Below are 23,397 nucleotides of genomic sequence, written 5' to 3' on the forward strand. Positions count from 1 at the left end.
TGAGAGATGTCTCTTGTAGAAGTGTGGTACACGGTAACCTGACCCAAACAGGCTAGTCATGACACACCCATCTGTGTGCTGTCTCCCTCTAGGAGCTGATGGCTGTCTTCGAGGTTGAGGGAAAGATGACCAACCGTCCTCGTCTGATTCTGACTGCAGCTGTGTCCGGAAAGAGGACCATTGACACTGCATACCAGATCCCCAAGATTGGACGGTCAGTACATACACACTGGGCCTCAATGATATCAATTCTCATGCAAAATGTGTACACAAAAACACGCACGATCTATCAAATAATACCTTGCATATTGGAAATGGTTTGTTTATTCAAGCCTCTAAATATATATTTGTATCTCTCTCCCTAACACTCAGGCTGTTGGCCTTCTGAATGTGATGACCTATGACTTCCATGGATCTTGGTGTTCAACACTGGAGAAAACAGCCCTCTACCAAGGACCGGCTGATCAGGGAAACCATATCTACTACAATGTGGCGAGACACTTTCACTCTACTTCCCTCTTTATCTCCCTCATATTTCTCTCTACCCATCGCTTCCCCTGTTTATCAAATCAGTCTCTTCCTGCCTGTCTAGGTTCCAGTTGAGCGTGAGTAACATCTTTATTTTTCCAACCTTCGCTCTCTAGTGTTCTCACTACCAGATACTGTGTGTTCTAAGGACTATGCCATGAAGTACTGGAAAAGCAACAGTGCCCCTGCCGAGAAGCTCCTGGCTGGATTTGCCACACCTTTCAGCAGGCCAGTGGCTCTAACACTGCTGTGGGCGCTCCCACCATTGGTCCCATACTTGTGTACTCTGGTTAAAGGTAGTGTACTATATGGGGAACAGGGTGCCATTTTGGACTCAAACACAGTGTGTGTGTGATTACATCTGCAGCTTCCTGAAGCAGGCTTCCCTTTGAAGATGATGTAAACTCCCAACCCTAACGTAAGTGTGTCTTTAGATCTGCACCTTCCTGAAGCAGGGAGCTCGAGGTCTGGGACTCTACCCAGATGGTGCCCTACAACAAGCAGAACGTGTCGGTCAGATACGATAACATCAAGAGCTTCCATAACAAGATCTGTGTTTGTATATGTGGGGGAAAATAGACTAGAGGGTAATAGAGTAGCATACTACTCTGTTACATTCACAACCCTCTCCATCACTATCTCAACCAGATCTGGGTTCAAATAGTAGTTGAAATGATATCAACCCCATCTCATCTCTCCCAGGTCGTTTCATCAGCTTCAATAAATAGATCTGACCCCTAAGTATGTCATGAAGGAGCTGGGTCTAAAGGCTGTGTTGTTGTTAGGTCCAGTTGTCATGGCCCATTCTAACATCTGCACCATGTAATGTCTAACCCACTAATAAACTCCCAAAATATGAATGCATCCTGCTGTATGTCACTTTACTTCCTTTGTGGTCAACTACATTGCACTTGAACTGTGCAGAATCACTGATCTACAAATCACCTTGCATCCCACATAACTACTCAGTAAGTGATCAATATTAGCAACTCTGCACCTCAACTTTAATAAAAATTAAATAAAAAGTTTAAGTATTCAACTAGAGAAGTCAAGAACAAATTCTTATTTCCAATGACGGCCAACCTTGCTCAAACACCCTCTGTCAGTTTAGTTTCAATAGAATCCATTTAAAATACAGCGAATAGCAGAGAGAGTAGTCCTTTATTACGGTCAAACGTTACCAGGCTAAGTTGTCATTAACATGACAGTTTAAGTTAAGGCATTGACATTTAACACGTAGAAAACATGTACACACAAGTTAAAATATGTGATGTTATGAATTAAAATTTTAAAAGCTGACCACACCACAGTGCAAAGTGAAACTAAGCATGAATCATTGTGATCAGATAGTGGTAAAAAAAATAAGTATACAACACTTGTAAAAATCTTATGAAAAGTGGTGATACCAAATGTTGACACCACACACACACACCCCAGGAGGTTAGAGGCGTGTGAGGTGGTTGGAGATGTGGTAAACATTGTTGTCTGGCAGGTGGAGAGAGTTCTTCCTATAGTACCGTTGTCCGTCTGTATAACGCCCGCCACGGTGGACCTCCAGGTATGGACCCCAACCCTCCACAGGAGAACACACAGCACACATACGCTGCAGACAGAGACACACTGTAATAGAGAGGATGCTTGGAGAGACCGGCAGAATCATATGGCCGGTTCCCCTCTTTCCACTGGGATTCTCTGCCTCTAACCCTATTACAGGGGCTGAGTCACTGGCTTACTGGGGCTCTTTCATACCGTCCCTGGGAGGGGTGCGTCACTTGAGTGGGTTGAGTCACAACCCTTGGGTTGTGCCGTGGTGGAGATCTTTGTGGGCTATACTCGGCCTTGTCTCAGGATGGTAAGTTGGTGGTTGAAGATATCCCTCTAGGGGTGTGGGGGCTGTGCTTTGGCAAAGTGGGTGGGGTTATATCCTTCCTGTTTGGCCCTGTCCGGGGGTGTCCTCGGATGGGGTCACAGTGTCTCCTGACCCCTCCTGTCACAGCCTCCAGTATTTATGCTGCAGTAGTTTGTGTCGGGGGGCTAGGGTCAGTTTGTTATATCTAGAGTACTTCTCCTGTCCTATTCGGTGTCCTGTGTGAATTTAAGTGTGCTCTCCCTCTTTGTCTCTCTCGGAGGACCTGAGCCCTAGGACCATGCCTCAGGACTACCTGACATGATGACTCCTTGCTGTCCCCAGTCCACCTGGCCGTGCTGCTGCTCCAGTTTCAACTGTTCTGCCTTATTATTATTGGACTATGCTGGTCATTTATGAACATTATAATCTCCACCCGGCACAGCCAGAAGAGGACTGGCCACCCCACATAGCCTGGTTCCTCTCTAGGTTTCTTCCTAGGTTTTGGCCTTTAGGGAGTTTTTCCTAGCCACCATGCTTCTACACCTGCATTGCTTGCTGTTTGGGGTTTTAGGCTGGGTTCCTGTACAGCACTTTGAGATATCAGCTGATGTACGAAGGGCTATATAAATACATTTGATTTGATTAACACTAGAAATGCTAAAGAAGTAACATTGGCTGCATTTGATTCTTTTTTTATTACTCCACCATTTAAGTCAAGCCCCCCGCCGACCTTCATTTTTACTAAATAAGTCTATATTACACACTGCAGTTAGAATCTTAATATCGCAAACAGAACTGGAGTTTTAGAAGGGTATAACCAGTTTTAGAAGGGAATGTCATTTTTCTTATGGTTTTGCTGTAAGTTATGATGGGGAGAAAGGGTGCGTTGATGAGCGAGGGGAAGCGAATAATGCATAATGAACAACAGGGTAGGCCATTCTATTGCATTGGCATATTCTAATTATAATCTCAATATGGTATGTACCTTATATCAGTCCACTGAATCCAAGCAGTCTTAGTCTACTCTGGTCTACTTGGAGTACACAGCGAGATCGTGTGTCATTTACAATAAGAAGACCAAGACGAATGGATGCACATGCTGCGTTAGCGCCGCTACAAGATCTGAATGAAAATGACTCGGATGGTGGGGAAGAAATGAATCATGACATATCTGATGCTGACCCTCAGCCTGAATCTACAACTCATAACATGCCACACACATGCTACTGTCTATTATCTATCCGTTTGCCTAGTCACTTTACCTCTACATATATGTACATAGCTAACTCAATTACCTCTGCACATCGACTTGGTACTGGTACTCCCTGTATAGAGGGCATTAGGAAAGAATTCAGAACTCTTGACTTTTCACATTATTACGTTACAGCCTTCTAAAATGGAATTTGTTTTAATCCCTCAATCTAAAACACAATACCCTGTAATCACTAGGAAAAACAAAAAACAGGTTCGTAGTCATTTTTGCAAATGTATTAAAAATTTAAAATAAACAGAGATGTCACATTTAAATAAGTATTCAGACCATTTACGCAGTACTTAGTTGAAGCACCTTTGGCAGCAATTACAGCCTAGAGTCTTCTTGGGTATGACACTACAAGCTTGGCACACCTGTATTTGGGGAGTTTGGTTTAATATACTGCATGCATTTTGACCTGAACTTTCCAGGACCTGGGTTTGATACCTGGCTAAAAAAAGGATTGAGAATTCCAGGAGAAGTTCCAAACACTCTCAGAAGTCCTAAGCATCCACATCTCTGCCAGACACACCTACCTGCCACGGGTTTCCTTGGGCACAGAGTATTTTCCAGATGGCGACGAGGGGTATCCAGATGAGACAGAAAGCGATCATACACCATCCCAGAGCCACACCCCACGCAGGGTACTGCACCGTACCGTAGGATGGCGGACGGAAAGTCAACAACGACCACACCAAGATCACCTACACAACACACACATGCATTAGAGAAGTGTGTATGCGTGCCAGAGAACAGGGGTTAAAGAAATTAGGACCCTGGAACAGAGAGCCAGGTAGGATAGAATCTAAGTTAACCTCTTCAACCTATGGGGGACGCTATGTCATTATTGGATAAAAAAAACGTGCCCGTTTTAAGCGCAATATTTTGTCACGAAAAGATGCTCGACTATGCATATAATTGCCACGGTTGGAAAGAAAACACTCTGACGTTTTCAAAACTGCAAAGATATTATCTGTGAGTACCCCAGAACTGATCTTACAGGCGAAACCAAGATGAAACTTCAAACAGGAAATGAACAGGATTTTTGACGCTGTGTTTTACTAACGTCTCCTTATATGGCTGTGAATATGCTGTGAACGAGCTTATGCGCTCTGCCGTTCATCCAAGATGTCTGCAGCATTGTGGCGTATTTGTAGGCATATCATTGGAAGATTGGCCATAAGAGACTACATTTGCCAGGGGGCCGTCCGGTGTCCTTTGTCTAAATTGGTGCGCAATTGTCAGTAACACTCATTTTGCCATGGGACACAGAAGCAGAAGCACACTTCCAGGAACGATACATCATTGAAGAGATATGTAGAAAAACACCTTGAGGATTGATTCTAAACAACGTTTGCCATGTTTCAGTCGATATTATGGAGTTATTTTGGAAAAAGTTCTGCGTTTTTATAACTGCGTTTTTATAACTGAATTTTCCTTTTTTTTTGGTAGCCAAACATGACGCAGAAAACGGACCGATTTCTCCTGCACAAATAATCTTTCAGGAAAACTGAACATTTGCTATCTAACTGAGAGTCTCCTCATTGAAAACATCCAAGTTCTTCAAAGGTAAATGATTTATTGAATGTTTTTGCTGGTTTTTGTGAAAATGCTGCCTGGTGATGCTAACGCTAAATGCTAATGCTAACGCTAAATGCTAAATGCTAGTTTTGCTATGGTAGAGAAGCATATTTTTGAAAATCTGAGATGACAGTGTTGTTAACAAAAGGCTAAGCATGAGAGCTAGCATATTGATTTCATTTCATTTGCGATTTTCATGAATAGTTAACGTTGCGTTATGGTAATGGGCTTGAGGCTGTAGTCATGATCCCGGATCCGGGTTGGCTCGACGCAAGAAGTTAAGAGAAAGACAGAGAGAGTACTCACAGTGATGACAGCAGGAGTGATGAAAAACCAGCATGCTCTCCACCACAGCCAGAAGAGAGAGCTCCTCGTCCCAATCATCATCTCTATGTCCTTAATGAAACGATTTCCTCCTTCAAACAAACACAGAATGTGCCATACTCTATAACATGTACTATACTGTATATAGATATAACATAACATACAATATATACACTGAGTATACAAAACATTGAGAACACCTGCTCTTTCCAATGACCAGGTTAAGCCAGGTGAAAACTATGATCCCTCACTGATGTCACTTGTTAAATCCACTTCAAAATCAGTATAGATGAAGGTGAAGAGACAGGATAAAGGATTTTTAAGCCTTGCGACATGATTGTGTATGTGTGCCATTCAGAGGGTGAATGGGCAAGACAAAATATTGAAATGCCTTTGAACGGGTTATGGAAGTAGGTGCCAGGTGCACCGGTTTGTGTCAATAACTGCAATGCTGCTGGGGTTTCATCCACCACCCAAAGGACATCCAGCCAACTTGACAACTGTGGGAGGCATTGGAATCAACATGGGCCAGCAGCCCTGTGGAACGCTTTCGGGCACCTTGTTGAGTCCGTGCTCCAATGAATTGAGGCTGTTCTGAGGGGGAAAATGGGGGAGGGGGGCACCCTAATGTTTGGTATACTCAGTGTATGTGCATTGTGAACGGACAAAAGCAATGACTATACAGCCCCACCATAGCCTCTCTTGAAAAAGCCAAACCTTGACACAGAAAATATAAAAAACTATCGGCCTATATCGAATCTTCCATTCCTCTCAAATTTGTTTGAAAAAGCTGTTGCGCAGCAACTCACTGCCTTCCTGAAGTCAAACAATGTATACAAAAATGTTCAGTCTGGTTTTAGACCCCATCATATCACTGAGACTGCACTTGTGAAGGTGGTAAATGACCTTTTAATGTCAGACCGAGGCTCTGCATCTGTCCTCGTGCTCCTGTCCTCCTCCTTTTTATACCATCGATCACAACATTCTTTTGGAGAGATTGGAAACCCAAATTGGTCTACACGGACAAGTTCTGGCCTGGTTAGATCTTATCTGTCGGAAAGATATCAGTTTGTCTCTGTGAATGGTTTGTCCTCTGACAAATCAACTGTACATTTCGGTGTTCCTCAAGGTTCCGTTTTAGGACCACTATTGTTTTCACTATATATTTTAACTCTTGGGGATGTCATTCGAAAACATAATGTTAACTTTCACTGCTATGCGGATGACACACAGCTGTACATTTCAATAAAACATGGTGAAGCCCCAAAATTGCCCTCGCTAGAAGCCTGTGTTTCAGACATAAGGAAGTGGATGGCTGCAAACTTTCTACTTTTAAACTCGTACAAAACCGAGATGCTTGTTCTAGGTCCCAAGAAACAAAGAGATCTTCTGTTGAATCTGACAATTAATCTTGATGGTTGTACAGTCGTCTCAAATACAACTGTGAAGGACCTCGGCGTTACTCTGGACCCTGATCTCTCTTTTGACGAACATATCAAGACTGTTTCAAGGACAGCTTTTTTCCCTCTACGTAACATTGCAAAAATCAGAAACTTTCTGTCCAAAAATGATGCATAAAAATTAATCCATGCTTTTATTACTTGTAGGTTAGATGACTGCAATGCTCTACTTTTGCGGCTACCCGGATAAAGCACTAAATAAACTTCAGTTAGTGCTAAATACGGCTGCTAGAATCCTGACTAGAGCCAAAACATTTGATCATATTACTCCAGTGCTAGCCTCCCTACACTGGCTTCCTGTTAAGGCAAGAGCTGATTTCAAGGTTTTACTGCTAACCTACAAAGCATTACATGGGCTTGCTCCTACCTATCTCTCTGATTTGGTCCTGCCGTACATACCTACACGTACGCTACGGTCACAAGACGCAGGCTTCCTAATTGTCCCTAGAATTTCTAAGCAAACAGCTGGAGGCAGGGCTTTCTCCCATAGAGCTCCATTTTTATGGAATGGTCTGCCTATCCATGCGAGAGACGCAGACTCGGTCTCAACCTTTAAGTCTTTACTGAAGACTCATCTCTTCAGTGGGTCATATGATTGAGTGTAGTCTGGCCCAGGAGTGTGAAGGTGAACAGAAAGGCTTTGGAGCAACGAACCGCCCTTGCTGTCTCTGCCTGGCCGGTTCCCCTCTCTACACTGGGATTCTCTGCCTCTAACCCTATTACCAGGGGCTGAGTCACTGGCTTACTGGTGCTCTTTCATGCCCTCCCTAGGAGGGGTGCGTCACTTGAGTGGGTTGAGTCACTGACGTGATCTTCCTGTCTGGGTTGGCGCCCCCCCCCCCCTTGGGTTGTGCCGTGGCGGAGATCTTTGTGGGCTATTCTCGGCCTTGTCTCAGGATGGTTGAAGATATCTCTCTAGTGGTGTGGGGGCTGTGCTTTGGAAAAGTGGGTAGGGTTATATCCTTCCTGTTTGGCCCTGTCTGGGGGTATCATCGGATGGGGCCACAGTGTCTCCTGACCCCTCCCGTCTCAGCCTCCAGTATTTATGCTGCAGTAGTTTGTGTCGGGGGGCTAGGGTCAGTTTGTTATATCTGGAGTACTTCTCCTGTCTTGTCCGGTGTCCTGTGTGAATTTAAGTATGCTCTCTCCAATTGTCTTTTTCTCTCGGAGGACCTGATTCCTAGGACCATGCCTCAGGACTACCTGGCATGATGACTCCTTGCTGTCCCCAGTCCATCTGGCCGTCCCCAGTCCACCTGGCCGTGCTGCTGCTCCAGTTTCAACTGTTTTGCCTGCGGCTATGTAATCCTGACCTGTTCACCGGACGTGCTACCTGTTCCAGACCTGCTGTTTTCAACTCTCTGGAGACAGCAGGAGTGGTAGAGATACTCTTAATGATCGGCTATGAAAGCCCATTGACATTTACTCCTGAGGTGCTGACTTACTGCACCCTCGACAACTACTGTGATTATTATTATTTGACCATGCTGGTCATTTATGAACATTTGAACATCTTGGCCATGTTCTGTTATAATCTCCACCTGGCACAGCCAGAAGAGGACTGGCCACCCCTCATAGCCTGGTTCCTCTCTAGGTTTCTTCCTAGGTTTTGGCCTTTCTAGGGAGTTTTTCCTAGCCACCGTGCTCCTACACCTGCATTGCTTGCTGTTTGGGGTTTTAGGCTGGGTTTCTGCCCAGAGATATCAGCTGATGTTAGAAGGGCTATATAAATACATTTGATAACATAAAAAATCCTCTACATGTACCAATCACACAATATATTCTGTACATGTAGCTATAACATGTAATATATTACATTAAATGTAATGTAATGTAATGTAATGTAATACTTCCATTTACCGTAGAAGTAGAACACCCCAACAAGCTCCAGCAGAGCAGCGATCAGTAGAACAAAGCCAGCACAGAACTGATCCATCAGAGTCACCCAATATATCCCTGCCTGGAGTGACACACACACACACAGTAATCACACGCATTCACAATAAATTAATTTGAAAGAATTTGTGGTATCTAAGGACCTATTTTAGTTATGGTAACTAAGGACTTACCTGGGTTACGCACGGCAGGCCGAGCAGGAAAAGGATGGCACAGGTTCCCACAGAGATGATAGAGCGTTTTGATTTGAACCTTTCAGGGAAGGCATCCTGTAGGCAGGTGGAGATGACCTCTGAGGGAACACGGCAAGAGTCAGAGGTCACTGTCCAGGTCTAGGTAGTAGTGTGTGTGTGCAAACACACACACACACACACACACACACACACACGGAAAGTTTTCAGACCCCTTCACGATTTCACGTTACAGGCCTATTCTAAAATGTATCAAAACTTTTTCCCCCATCAATCTACACAATACCCCATAATGACAAAGCACAAACAGTTTATTTTAACACATTTATAAACAAATGTAACCTGAAATATCATATATTCATATGAATTCAGACCCTTTACTCAGTACTTCGTTGAAGCACCGTTGGCAGCGATTACAGCCTTGAGTCTTCTTGACTATGATGCTACAAGCTTGGCACACCTGTATTTCGAGAGTTTCTCCCATTCTTCTCAAGCTCGGTCAGGTTGGATGGGGAGCGTCACGGCGCACCTATTTTCTAGTCTCTCCAGAGATTGGGTTCAAGTCCAGGGTCTGGCTGGGCCACTCAAGGACATTCAGAGACTTGTCCCGAAGCCATTCCTGCGTTGTCTTGGCTGTGTAATTAGGGTTGTTCTGTTGGAAAGTGAACCTTCTACCCATTCTGAAGTCCTGAGCAGGTTTTCAGCAAGGATGTCTGCACTTTCCAGCGTTTATCTTTCCCTCGATCCTGACTAGTCTCCCAGTCCTACTGCGGAGAAAATAAAAATAAAAATTCACACAGCGTGATGCTGCCAGATTTCCTCCAGACGTGACATTTGGCATTCAGGTCAAAGAGTTCAATCTTGGTTTCATCAGACCAAGGAATCTTGTTTCTCATGGTCTGAAAGTCCTTTAGGTGCCTTTTGGCTAATTACAAGTGAGCTGTCATGCGCCTTTCACTGAGGAGTGGCTTCCGTCTGGCCACTCTACCATAAAAGGCCTGATTGGTGGAGTGCTTTAGAGATGTTGTCGTTCTGGCAGTTTCTCCCATCTCCACAGATGAACTCTGGAGCTCTGTCTGAGTGACCATTGGGTTCTTGGTCACCTCCAAGGCCATTCTCCCCTGACTGCTCAGAGTTTCCGTGCGGCCAGGTCTAGGAAGACGCTTGGTGGTTCCAAACTTCTTCCACTTAAGAATCATAGAGGCCACTGTGTTGTTGGGGACCTTCAATGCTGCAAGAAGGTTTTGGTACCCTTCCCCAGATCTGTGCCTCGACACAATCCTGTCTCAGATCTCTACAGACAATTTCTTCAACCTCATGGCTTGGTTTTTGCTCTGACATGCACTGTGTAATGGATATTGTCCTCTTCGTCTGAGGAGGAGTAAGGATCAGACCAAAGCACAGCGTGGTAAGTGTTCATGATGATTTTAATAAAAGAAAGCACTGAGCACTGAATCAAAACAATAAACGATGACGTGAATATACCAAAACCGAAACAGTACCGTGTGACCAAACACTCACACGGAAACAAACACTCACAACCCAACAGTGAAACCCAGGCTACCTAAGTATGATTCTCAATCAGAGACAACTAACGACACCTGCCTCTGATTGAGAACCATACTAGGCCGAACACAAAAACCAACATAGAAAAACAAACAGACTGCCCACCCCAACTCACGCCCTGCCCATACTAAAACAAAGAATAAAATAACAGAACTATGGTCTGAACGTGACACACTGTCAACTGTGGGACCTTAACAGGTGTGTGCGCCTTTCCAAATCATGTCCAATCAATTGAATTTACCACAGGTGTACTCCAAATCAAGTTGTGGAAACATCAAGGATGATCAATGGAAACAGGATGTGCCTGAGCTCAATTTCAAGTCTCACCTGAACAGAGCAATGTACAGAGAGAGATCCTTACATTTACATTTACATTTAAGTCATTTAGCAGACGCTCTTAACCAGAGCGACTTACAAATTGGTGCATTCACCTTATGACCTCCAGTGGAACAGTAGTGCATCTAAATCTTTTCAGGGGGAGGGGGGGTGAGAGGGATTACTTTATCCTATCCTAGGTATTCCTTAAAGAGGTGGGGTTTCAGGTGTCTCCGGAAGGTGGTGATTGACTCCGCTGTCCTGGCGTCGTGAGGGAGTTTGTTCCACCATTGGGGGGCCAGAGCAGCGAACAGTTTTGACTGGGCTGAGCGGGAACTGTACTTCCTCAGTGGTAGGGAGGCGAGCAGGCCAGAGGTGGATGAACGCAGTGCCCTTGTTTGGGTGTAGGGCCTGATCAGAGCCTGGAGGTACTGAGGTGCCGTTCCTCTCACAGCTCCGTAGGCAAGCACCATGGTCTTGTAGCGGATGCGAGCTTCAACTGGAAGCCAGTGGAGGGAGCGGAGGAGCGGGGTGACGTGAGAGAACTTGGGAAGGTTGAACACCAGACGGGCTGCGGCGTTCTGGATGAGTTGTAGGGGTTTAATGGCACAGGCAGGGAGCCCAGCCAACAGCGAGTTGCAGTAATCCAGACGGGAGATGACAAGTGCCTGGATTAGGACCTGCGCCGCTTCCTGTGTGAGGCAGGGTCGTACTCTGCGGATGTTGTAGAGCATGAACCTGATGAGAACCTGCTCTAGAGTAATCAGGACCTCAGATTGGGGCGAAGTTCCACCTTCCAACAGGACAACGACCTTAAGGACACAGCCAAGACAAAGCAGGAGTGGCTTTGGCACAAGTCTCTGAATATTCTTGAGTGGCTCAATGGAACATCTCTGGAGAGACCTGAAAATATCTGTGCAGCAATGCTCCCCATCCAACCTGACAGAGCTTGAAAGGATCTGCAGAGTAGAATGGGAGAAACTCGCCAAATACAGGTGTGCCAAGCTTATAGCATTATACCCAAAGAATACTTGAGGCTGTATTCACTGCCAAAGGTGCTTCAACAAAGTACTGAGTAAAGAGTAATTACACTACCAGTCAAAAGTTTGGACACTCACTCAAGGGCTTCTTTTTACATTGTAAAATACATCAAACCTAAGCAATATGGAATCATGTAGTAACCAAACAAAGAGTGTTAAACAAATCAAAATATATTTCACACTTGAGATTCTTCAAAGTATCCACCCTTGCACACTCTTGGCATTCTCTCAACCAGCTTCATGGAAGGTTGCGAGTTCAAACCCCCGAGCTGACAAGGTACAAATCTGTCGTTCTGCCCCTGAACAGGCAGTTAACCCACTGTTCCCAGGCCGTCATTGAAAATAAGAATATGTTCTTAACTGACTTGCCTGGTTAAATAAAGGTAAAAAATATTTTAAAAAAATGTTTAAAAAAATGAGGTAGTCACCTGGAATACATTTCAATTAACAGGTGTGCCTTGTTAAAAGTGAATTTGTTGAATTTATTTCCTTCTTAATGCATTTGAGCCAAGCAGTTGTGTTGTGACAAGGTAGGGGTGGTTTACAGAAGATAGCCCTATTTGGTAAAATACCAAGTCCATATCATGGCAAGAACAGCTCAAATAAGCAAAGAGAAACAGTCTACCATAACTTTAGCACATGATGGTCAGTCAATCCGGAAAAGTAAGAACTTTGAAAGTTTCTTCAAGTGTAGTCGCGAAAACCATCAAGCGCTATGATGAAACTGGCTCTCATGAGGACCGCCCCAGGAAAGGAAGACCCAGAGATACCTCTGCTGCAGAGGATAAGTTAATTAGTAACCAGCCCAAATAAATGCTATTCAGAGGAGACTGTGTGAATCAGGCCTTCATGGTTGAATTGCTGCAAAGAAACCACTACTAAAAGGACACCAATAAGAAGAGGAGACTTGCTTGGGCCAAGAAATATGAGCGGTGGTGTGATACTGCTTTGCTGGTGACACCGATTTATTTAGAATTCAAGGCACACTTAACCAGCATGGCTGCATGGTTTGCGCTTAGTGGTACTATCATTTGTTTTTCAACAGAACAATGACCCAACACACCTCCAGGCTGTGTGAGGGCTATTTGACAAAGACGGAGAGTGATGGAGTGCTGCATCAGATGACCTGGCCTCCACATTCCCCCGACCTCAACCCAATTGAGATGGTTTGGGATGAGTTGGACCGCAGAGTGAAGGAAAAGCAGCCAACAAGAGCTCAGCAAATGTGGGAACTCCTTCAAGACTGATGGGAAAGCATTCCAGGTGATAACATCCTGAAGCTGGTTGAGAGAATGTCAAGAGTGTGCAAAGCTGTCATGAATGCAAAGGGTGGCTACTTTGAAATATCTCAATTTTCTTTTTTTGTTGAACACTTTTTTGGTTACTACACGATTCCATGTGTTATTTCATAGTTTTGATGTCTTCATTATTACTCTACAATGTAGAATAAAGAAAAATCCTGGAATGAGTAGGGGTCCAAACTATTTGTTGTTTAAATACTTATTTTTCTGTGCATTTTAGTATTTTGTACACCAACGTCAAACAGCTGAAAATACAATATTTTTTGTTATGGAAAATACATTTCACAGTGTTTTAGATGCTACAATGACTCTACACTATACTTGCTTGTTTTGTCACAAACTGAAATTAGGTGAACTATTCGAATTTTAACAGTCAGGAAGTGGCAGAGCAATTTCTGCATAATGCATCTTTAAATGCATGGGAGTGTATGAGTATTTTCAAAAACTTTCCAAGTGTATTTCCAAATACATTCCAATATTCAACTACTGGTCTTTTCAAATAAAAAAATATCTAAATACTTACTTACAAATGTTTTTGAAAGTAATTGAAATACCCCAAATAGTTGGCAGTAAGTGAAATACCCTGGCGTGTGTGTCCCATGTGCATGGGTGCGTGTGTGTCCCATGTGCATGGGTGCGTGTGTGTCCCATGTGCATGGGTGCGTGTGTGTCCCATGTGCATGGGTGCGTGTGTGTCCCATGTGCATGGGTGCGTGTGTGTCCCATGTGCATGGGTGCGTGTGTGTCCCATGTGCATGGGTGCGTGTGTGTCCCATGTGCATGGGTGCGTGTGTGTCCCATGTGCATGGGTGCGTGTGTGTCCCATGTGCATGGGTGCGTGTGTGTCCCATGTGCATGGGTGCGTGTGTGTCCCATGTGCATGGGTGCGTGTGTGTCCCATGTGCATGGGTGCGTGTGTGTCCCATGTGCATGGGTGTGTGTGTGTCTGACTGACCTATGCCAGCGAACTGCGAGTCCAGTCCAAGGGTGAGCAGCATGAAGAAGAAGAGGATGGACCAAAGAGGAGAAATTGGCAGCTTGGACAGGGCATCAGGGTACGCAATAAATGCTAGGCCAAAACCTACACGCATGCACACGCGCACACTTTGTTAGAGTTTGTTAAGTGGCTATTGTGTCAGTAAGGAAAAGCTAAACACAGTACAGTGGTGTACTACTCACCTGCCTGGGCCACCTCGGATACAGGCTTTCCATAGACATGAGCCATGTGACCTAAGATGGAGAAGATGGCGAAGCCTGCAAACACACTGGTACCTATAGAGTGACATTAAACAGGAAAGGAAAAACGATGAACTGGAACAGAATGAAACCTTGAAAGTTCTTCTTTATGATGCCATTAGCATCCATCTGGTGCGTGTGTGGTGTTTGAGTCATACCACAGTTGGTGAGGCAGACGGTCAGTGCGTCCTTGAACACATTGTTGTGGAACTTGTTATATGAAGACAGGGCCGTGACACCACCCCACGCTACTGACAGAGAATAGAAGATCTGTGTGGCTGCATCTCTCCACACCTGCCAGAAAGACCTACTATTTAGTTACTTCAGTCAAGCATGTGTATTTTGAGTTGACAGGTAAGAGGTTAGGCTCTAACCTCTGCCTCGCCCAGTTTTGTGAGGTTGGACTGGGAGCCAATGTAGAACTCGATCCCGTCTCTGGCGCCCTCTAGTGTAACTCCCCGGATCAGAAGAATCAGCAACACCACATAGGGAAACGTAGCGGTGAAATACACCACCTGGGGACAGACACACACAAAAATATTAGAGGGACACATGCACATCCGAAAGACAAACATTAGAAAGACAGGACCAACTCACACACTAGTGGGGAGCAGGTCAGCTCTTTGTTCGCCCGCAATTGCTAATAACCCATCAACAACCACCCAACTATATGTAATAAGTTTAAATCGGAGGCCTGCACCCGACCCTAACCCTCTAATATAGAAAATGTTGTAGGTTACCGTTAGGTTTTTTTTTTTTTTGTACTAAGTTTGCCTGATTTCAGATATGTTTTTGCTTGTAACTTCTAATGTTTTGGTAGGCTATTTGTAAGTCAACTTGTCTATAATTAGATACGTGCAGCATCTCTTCTGTCATTGTTGCCCAAGACTAAATAAACCCTTGCTTACCAGAATCTAGTTGACATCGATAAACTTCTCAGTCATCTCTGATACTTCCATGGAGCAAAGATGTTTAGGGACCGGCAAGAAAATTAAATAACTCAAACTTAAAAGATGTGTAAAATTTCCAAATAATATCAGTTTGACCAGTTGTAAGGAAATAGAAAGCTGTGAAAACAACCCAAAGTGTTTCTCATAAGATTTCAGTTCAGCTTGGATGTATATTTTGTGGTTGAAATAGTATCATCTTTTATGATGCTGAAAAAGATTGCACCTCGACAAACTGTATCTAACTGCACATTTGCATTCTGTCAAGAAGCTGAAAGAAAGAAATCATATTTCTCCACTCCTGTGAGTAAAAATGTTGCCTACATTTGCTGTATCATTTTACTGCAAGAAATGCTTAAATTCTGCAGGTGTTAATATTCAGGCTAAGTGAGAGGTTATAGACCTACAGTGAGTGTCCAGATTTCTTGTATTTATTTTCAACTCTCCATTTCGCAGCTTTTCTCTAAACTCAGACATGGTCCTTTTTTTCCCTCCATGGATCGACGTTAACTTGTCCTGCCCGTTGTCACGAACCTCGCTGAAGAGGGTGCCTCTTCCTGTTCGGGCTGGGCTCGGCGGTCGTCGTCACCGGCCTATTAGCTGCCATCGATTATTTTTCCGTTTGTGTTTGTTATTGGTTAATTGGGTACACCTGTTTTGTATTAGGGTTTGTTTGTAGGGTATTTAAGGGCACTAGGCCTGCTGGGTTTTTGTGCGGGCTTGTTTATTGTTACTCTGTGTTTGATGGGTTATTGCTTTTCGTGTTCTTTATTTATCCGGTCTATTTTTGTCCTGTTGTTTTTGGACTGGCAACTATTTACGCCTTGTATGTTGGCGTCATTCATTTTTGGTTGCACCGGTGAATAAATTTGTGATAAACGAAGGAACCCTGCTCTCTGCGCCTGATTCTACCCACCACTCATAGTTTTCGGAACAGAAGTCCCCACCCGAAGAAATGGAATCAGCAGGAGCAGCGACCAACCCTCTCCCCACTATTGAGGAGCGCGTCCATCACCACACAGCTGTCCTCCATCGGATTGGTACGGCGATGGATCAGATGATGGAACAATGGGAAAGGAGTGGTTTACCGACGCCTATCTCAGCTCTCCCACTACCGACACCATCTACATCGTCCTCTGGGTCTGGCGCACTGCGTCTTACTCCCCCGAGGGAGTACGAGGGAGCAGCAGCTGGGTGCCAGGGATTTTTGCTCCAGCTAGAGCTCTACCTGGCTACCGTGCGTCCGGCTCCCTCGGGTGAGGAGAGTGTGAGCCTCCTCGTCTCCTGTTTAACGGGCAGGGCCCTGGACTGGGCTAACGCGGTCTGGAACAGTCCAGACTCGGCTCGGGACAACTACCTGGAGTTCACCCGCCGTTTCAGAGCTGTGTTCGATCATCCACCAGAGGGGAAAGCGGCGGGTGAGCAACTGTTCCACCTCAGACAGGAGATGAGGAGTGCGCAGGACTTCGCGTTGGAGTTTAGGACCCTAGCTGCTGGTGCTGGGTGGAATGACAGGGCCCTGATGGATCATTACCGGTGTAATCTTCGGGAGGACGTCCGCCGGGAGCTAGCTTGCAGAGACACAACTCTCTCCCTGGATGAACTTATAGACATGTCTATTCGATTGGACAACCTGCGGGCTGCCCGCGGGCGTTCGGAAGGGGTCCTGTTAATTCCACCCTCCAGCTCTCCCACTCCCACTCTGATGGAGTTGGGAGGAGCTGCATCTAGGGGAACCAGAGGGGGCTCCTCCTGCTCCTATTGTGGACGTAGAGGACACACTTCGGACCGGTGTTGGAGGAGTTCCTCTGGGAGTCGAGATGGTCGGCGGAACACTCCTCGGCCACCCCAGGTGAGTAAGCACCAAACTCACTCTGAGCTCCTTGTTGGTCACATGTTTTTGTTAATTTTTTTCCCTGCGTTTTTCCCCTCTCTTCAGCATAAGGCGCTAGTCGATTCAGGCGCAGCTGGGAGTTTTATGGATTGTGGACTCGCCCGTAAATTGGGTATTCCGTTAGTGCCGATAGAACCACCTGTCCCCGTGCACTCCTTAGATAGCCGACCGTTAGGGTCAGGGCTGGTCAGGGAGGCCACGATTCCGCTGGACATGGTAACGCAGGGGAATCATAGGGAGAGGATCAGTTTCTACCTTATTGATTCACCTGGGTTCCCGGTGGTATTGGGGGTTCCCTGGCTGGCTATTCATAATCCCGTTATTTCCTGGAAACAGGGGGCTCTTAAGGGGTGGTCAGACGAGTGTTCGGAGAGGTGTATAGGAGTTTCCATCGGTGCCACGACGGTGGAGAGTCCAGACCAGGTTTCCACCGTGCGCATTCCCCCAGAATATGCCGATTTGGCTATCGCTTTTAGTAAGAAGAGAGCGACCAAATTACCACCTCATCGACGGTGGGATTGCGTGATAAACCTCCTGGAGAACGCTGCACTTCCCCGGAGTCATGTGTACCCACTGTCACAGGAGGAGACGTTGGCTATGGAAACATATGTCACGGAAGCTCTGAGACAGGGGTACATTCGGTCCTCCATGTCACCCGTCTCCTCGAGTTTCTTTTTTGTGAGGAAAAAGGAGGGAGGTCTGCGTCCGTGCATTGATTATCGAGGTCTCAATTCGATCACAGTGGGTTTTAGTTATCCGCTACCTCTCATCGCTACGGCGGTGGAATCATTCCACGGAGCGCGTTTCTTCACAAAACTGGACCTCAGGAGCGCGTATAATCTGGTGCGTATTCGGAAGGGAGACGAGTGGAAAACAGCGTTTAGTACCACATCAGGCCACTATGAGTACTGAGTCATGCCGTATGGGTTGAAGAATGCTCCAGCCGTCTTCCAATCCTTTGTAGATGAGATTCTCAGGGACTTGCACGGGCAGGGTGTGGTAGTCTATATTGATGACATCTTGATTTATTCTGCCACACGCGCCGCGCATGTTTCCTTGGTGCGCAAGGTTCTTGGGCGACTGCTGGAGCATGACCTATACGTCAAGGCTGAGAAATGTGTGTTCTCCAAACCAGCCGTTTCCTTCCTGGGTTATCGCATTTCCAGCTCGGGGATGATGATGGAGTGTGACCGCGTTAATGCCGTGCGTAATTGGCCGACTCCGACCACGGTAAAGGAGGTGCAGCGGTTTTTAGGGTTTGCCAATTACTACCGGAGGTTTATCCGGGGTTTTGGCCAAGTAGCGGCGCCCATTACCTCACTGCTGAAGGGGGGACCGGTGCGTTTGCGGTGGTCAGCTGAGGCTGATGGAGCCTTCAACCAGTTGAAGGTACTGTTCACTGGAGCTCCCGTGTTGGCGCATCCGGACCCTGCGTTAGCATTCATAGTGGAGGTGGATGTGTCGGAGGCTGGGGTTGGGGCCGTGCTGTCTCAGCCTTCGGGCACGCCACCGAAGCTCCGTCCCTGCGCTTTCTTTTCTAAGAAGCTGGATCCGGCGGAGCGGAACTATGATGTGGGGGATCGGGAGTTACTAGCTATGGTAAAAGCCCTGAAGGTGTGGAGACACTGGCTAGAGGGGGCTAAACACCCTTTTCTCATCTGGACTGACCACCGTAATCTGGAGTATATTCGAGAAGCGAGGAGACTGAATCCGCGTCAGGCTAGGTGGGCCATGTTTTTTACACGTTTTAGATTTACAATCTCTTACAGACCAGGTTCCCTCAACACTAAGGCCGACGCACTGTCCCGTCTCTATGACACCGAGGACCGGTCCATCGAACCCACTCCCATCCTTCCAGCCTCTCGGCTGGTGGCCCCAGTGGTATGGGAGGTGGACGCGGACATCGAGCGGGCGTTGAGGGTTGAACCTGCGCCTATACAGTGTCCGACTGGTAAAAGTTACGTACCGCTTGGTGTCCGTGATAAATTGATTCGGTGGGCTCACACACTACCGTCTGCGGGTCATCCGGGGATTGATAGGACGGTGCGAGGTCTTAGGGGGAAATACTGGTGGCCTACTTTAGCTAGGGATGTGAGGATCTATGTCTCCTCCTGTTCGGTATGCGCCCAGAGTAAGGCTCCTAGGCACCTTCCTAGAGGGAAGTTACAGCCCCTCCCGTTTCCACAACGGCCATGGTCCCATCTCTCGGTTGATTTTCTTACTGATCTTCCTCCATCTCAGGGAAACACTACCGTTCTGGTCGTTGTGGATCGGTTCTCTAAGTCCTGCCGTCTCCTCCCATTGCCTGGTCTTCCCACGGCCCTACAGACTGCAGAGGCTCTATTTACCCACGTCTTCCGGCACTATGGGGTTCCAGAGGATATAGTCTCCGATCGGGGTCCCCAGTTCACGTCCCGGGTTTGGAAGGCGTTTATGGAGTGTCTGGGGATCTCGGTCAGCCTTACCTCTGGTTATGGGCAGGTGGAGAGATTAAACCAGGAAGTGGGTAGGTTTCTGAGGTCGTATTGCCAGGATCGGCCAGGAGAATGGGCGAGGTACGTCCCGTGGGCAGAATTGGCCCAGAACTCTCTTCGGCATTCGTCCACAAATATGTCGCCATTTGAATGCGTACTGGGCTACCAGCCGGTCCTGGCTCCGTGGCATCAGAGTCAGACCGAGGCTCCTGCGGTGGAGCAGTGGGTACAGCACTCTAGAGAGACCTGGCAGGCAGTCCAGGCTTCTCTCAGGCAGGCCAGTGAACGGCAGAAGAGTGTCGCTGACCGCCACTGCAGTGAGGCACCGGTGTTCGCACCAGGGGACAGGGTCTGGCTCTCGACCCGAAACCTGCCCCTCCGCCTGCCCTGCCGGAAGCTGGGGCCGCAGTGTGTGGGGCCATTTAAAGTCCTGAGGAGGATAAACAAGGTTTGTTATAGATTGCAACTTCTCTCTTATTATCGCATTAACCCCTCGTTTCATGTGTCTCTCCTCAGGCCGGTGGTAGCTGGTCCCCTACAAGACAATGAGGTGCCGGAGGTCCCTCCACTCCCTCTGGACATCGAGGGGTCCCCGGCATACACAGTACGAGCTATTCTGGACTCGAGACGCCGGGTGGGGGGCCTGCAGTACCTCGTGGACTGGGAGGGGTACGGTCCGGAGGAGAGGTGCTGGGTACCGGGGAGGGACATTTTAGATCCTTCCCTCTTGAGGGATTTCCACCGCCTTCACCGGGATCGCCCCGCGCCTCGTCCTCCGGGTCGTCCTCGAGGCCGGGGTAGGCGCGCTGTGGGTGCCGCGCGTCAGGGGGGGGGGGGGGGGGGGTACTGTCACGAACCTCGCTGAAGAGGGTGCCTCTTACTGTTCGGGCAGGGCTCGGCGGTCGTCGTCACCGGCCTATTAGCTGCCACCGATTCTTTTTCCGTTTGTGTTTGTTATTGGTTAATTGGGTACACCTGTTTTGTATTAGGGTTTGTTTGTAGGGTATTTAAGGGCACTAGGCCTGCTGGGTTTTTGTGCGGGCTTGTTTATTGTTACTCTGTGTTTGATGGGTTATTGCTTTTCGTGTTCTTTATTTATCCGGTCTATTTTTGTCCTGTTGTTTTTGTACTGGCAACTATTTACGCCTTGTGTGTTGGCGTCATTCATTTTTGGTTGCACCGGTGAATAAATTTGTGATAAACGAAGGAACCCTGCTCTCTGCGCCTGATTCTACCCACCACTCATAGTTTTCGTAACACCCGTTCAAAATGCATTTGGCGACTGGTATGTAAACTACTTGGTGCACGTACAGTTAGGCCCTAAAGCTTATGCACTAATGCCAGCTAGCCTAAAATAATGAAAAGTATCATTTTCCCTTTATACAATATTTCATGACCCTAAACCTGCCCGCCTCGTGGATATAACTGCGGCGATTGTGGGTTATGGGTCAACCCGCGCATATCACACACACAAACAGGAAATGGGTCATACAGACTTTTCCTGAGGACTTGATGCCTTTGTAAAGGGCAGCAGCGATGAGCAGCCATCCCAGTAGCAGACAGAGAGCCAGATGCCAGACCACCGGACCGGTCTCATCCAGACCACTAGACCTTTGTAAGGCCACCAGGCTGGGGATAGACAAAGAGATTGTCTGACTGTAAGGTGGTCAATCTTACAGACAGGATCAGTTTCAACATAGCATTATAGAGACAACCTGGCATTCAACACAACCTGTGTGACCTCTGAAGTATTTTCAACTTAGTGAAATTGAATCAAGTGTGTGTGTGTTACTCACTCCCAATACTGTTCGCTGGGGCTCTGTACTGGGATGCTGATGATGTTTTCCTTTGGGCAAGTCTCATTCTCCCACAGCGTCATGTTGGCTACAATTACTGGTTCACTCCAGTTGGCAGCTAGGGTATTGTTGCACACTTCTGTAGAGGTCAGAAGCCATTGTCAGAGTGGTAAAGTTACATGGCACTCTGTTCAGGTTCACCTAGGTCATGTTCATTAAAGCATATCATGGAAAACATTAATGTCAGGTAATGGAAAATATTGGTCAAGGTTATTTTGTTTGGAGCCTAATTAACATGATAGAAGAGTAAAAGCTGCACAACAGGGAAACTTCACTACATCTTTAAATGTGACACTAAATTATAAAACAGGTACCTCTAGGTGTGAGGCTACAGTTGCTGTTGGACCAGTAGAAACAGTCACTCCATGGCAGAGGGGACTGGAATGAGGCAAACATGTAGTAGAGACTGTAGGCAATGATGACGTTGTAGTAGATGCCTACTAACGTACTGACCAAAACCATAGCTACACCCACACCTGGAGAGGATAGGGAAAGGGAGAGTGAGGAGAGAGAGCAGGAATTGAGTTAGACGTAAATCAAGGCGGATTCTTCAATATTTGAATTTCAATTCACTTCCTGAATAGATTGAAGCGTCACCATCCCTGATAGCAGTGACTTTATTGACAAGTTCTGTGAAGTTCCATCTTTATCACATACTGATTCAGCCGAAGGCAAACAGCCAGAACCAGTGCTTCCTGGTACACTGACCACAAATACACAATTCGAAAGATTTTACTGAGTTACAGTTCATATAAGAAACTCAGTCACTTTAAATAAATCCATTACGCCCTAATCTATCGATTTCACATGTCAGAGAAAACAAATATGCATCTGTTGGTCACAGATCCCTTAAAGAAAGAAAAAAGAAATAAAAGTAGGTGCGTGGATCAGAAAACCAGTCAGTATCTGGTGTGACCACCATTTGCCTCATGCAGTGCGACACATCTCCTTTGTATAGAGTTCAGGCTGTTGATTGTGGCCTGTGGAATATTGTCCCACTCCTCTTCAATGGCTGTGCGAAGTTCCTGGAAATTGGCGGGTACTGGAACACGCTGTCGTACATGTCGACCCAGAGCATCCCAAACATGATCAAGGGGTAATTTCATTTTCATCTGTGTACATTCAAATTGCCATTAATAAAATGCAATTGTGTTCGTTGCCCGTAGCTTATGCCTGTCACCACACGACACTCATCAAATCAAATTGATTTATAAAGCACTTCTTACATCAGCTGGTATCTCAAAATGCTGTACAGAAACCCAGCCTAAAACCCCAAACAGCAAGCAATGCAGGTGTAGAAGCACTCATCACCATGTGCCCGGTACAGTTGAAACAGGGAATCATTTGTGAAGAGCACACTTTTCTAGCGTGCAAGTTGCCATCGAAGATGAGCATTTGCCCACTGAAGTCGGGTAAAACGCCAAACAGCAGTCAAGTCAACGAGCAAGCTGATGAGCTTCCATGACATGGTTTAACAGTTTGTGCTGAAATACTTCACTTGTGCAAACCCACAGTTTCATCAGCTGTATGGGTGGAAGTGGAAAAGCTGGATGTGGAGGTCCTGGGCTGGCGTGGTTGCAGGTGGTGTGCGGTTGTGAGGCCGGTTGGACGTACTGCCAAATTCTCTAAAACATAAAATTCTCTGGCAACAGTTCTGGTGGGCATTCCTGCAGTCAGCATGCCAGTT

General features: G+C 46.5%; 1 protein-coding gene across 1 annotated transcript in view; it reads right to left on the reverse strand.

Annotated features, from left to right (window-relative positions):
* Positions 1-1,872: 1,872 nt before the first annotated feature.
* Positions 1,873-23,397, reverse strand: part of slc6a14 (solute carrier family 6 member 14) — a 31,054-nt gene continuing 9,529 nt past the window's right edge. The window contains exons 4-15 of the mRNA XM_029682032.2: positions 22,025-22,186; positions 21,651-21,789; positions 21,351-21,483; positions 14,914-15,054; positions 14,698-14,833; positions 14,483-14,575; positions 14,259-14,384; positions 9,064-9,182; positions 8,855-8,954; positions 5,517-5,626; positions 4,166-4,333; positions 1,873-2,131 (exon numbers count right to left, since the gene is read on the reverse strand). Coding sequence (XP_029537892.1) covers positions 1,970-2,131; positions 4,166-4,333; positions 5,517-5,626; positions 8,855-8,954; positions 9,064-9,182; positions 14,259-14,384; positions 14,483-14,575; positions 14,698-14,833; positions 14,914-15,054; positions 21,351-21,483; positions 21,651-21,789; positions 22,025-22,186 — 1,589 coding nt within the window. The 3' untranslated portion in view covers positions 1,873-1,969. The remainder of the gene's footprint in view (positions 2,132-4,165; positions 4,334-5,516; positions 5,627-8,854; positions 8,955-9,063; positions 9,183-14,258; positions 14,385-14,482; positions 14,576-14,697; positions 14,834-14,913; positions 15,055-21,350; positions 21,484-21,650; positions 21,790-22,024; positions 22,187-23,397) is intronic.

The sequence above is a fragment of the Oncorhynchus nerka genome, linkage group LG2 (genome assembly GCF_034236695.1).
Source record: "Oncorhynchus nerka isolate Pitt River linkage group LG2, Oner_Uvic_2.0, whole genome shotgun sequence".
NCBI classification, from domain to species: domain Eukaryota; kingdom Metazoa; phylum Chordata; class Actinopteri; order Salmoniformes; family Salmonidae; genus Oncorhynchus; species Oncorhynchus nerka.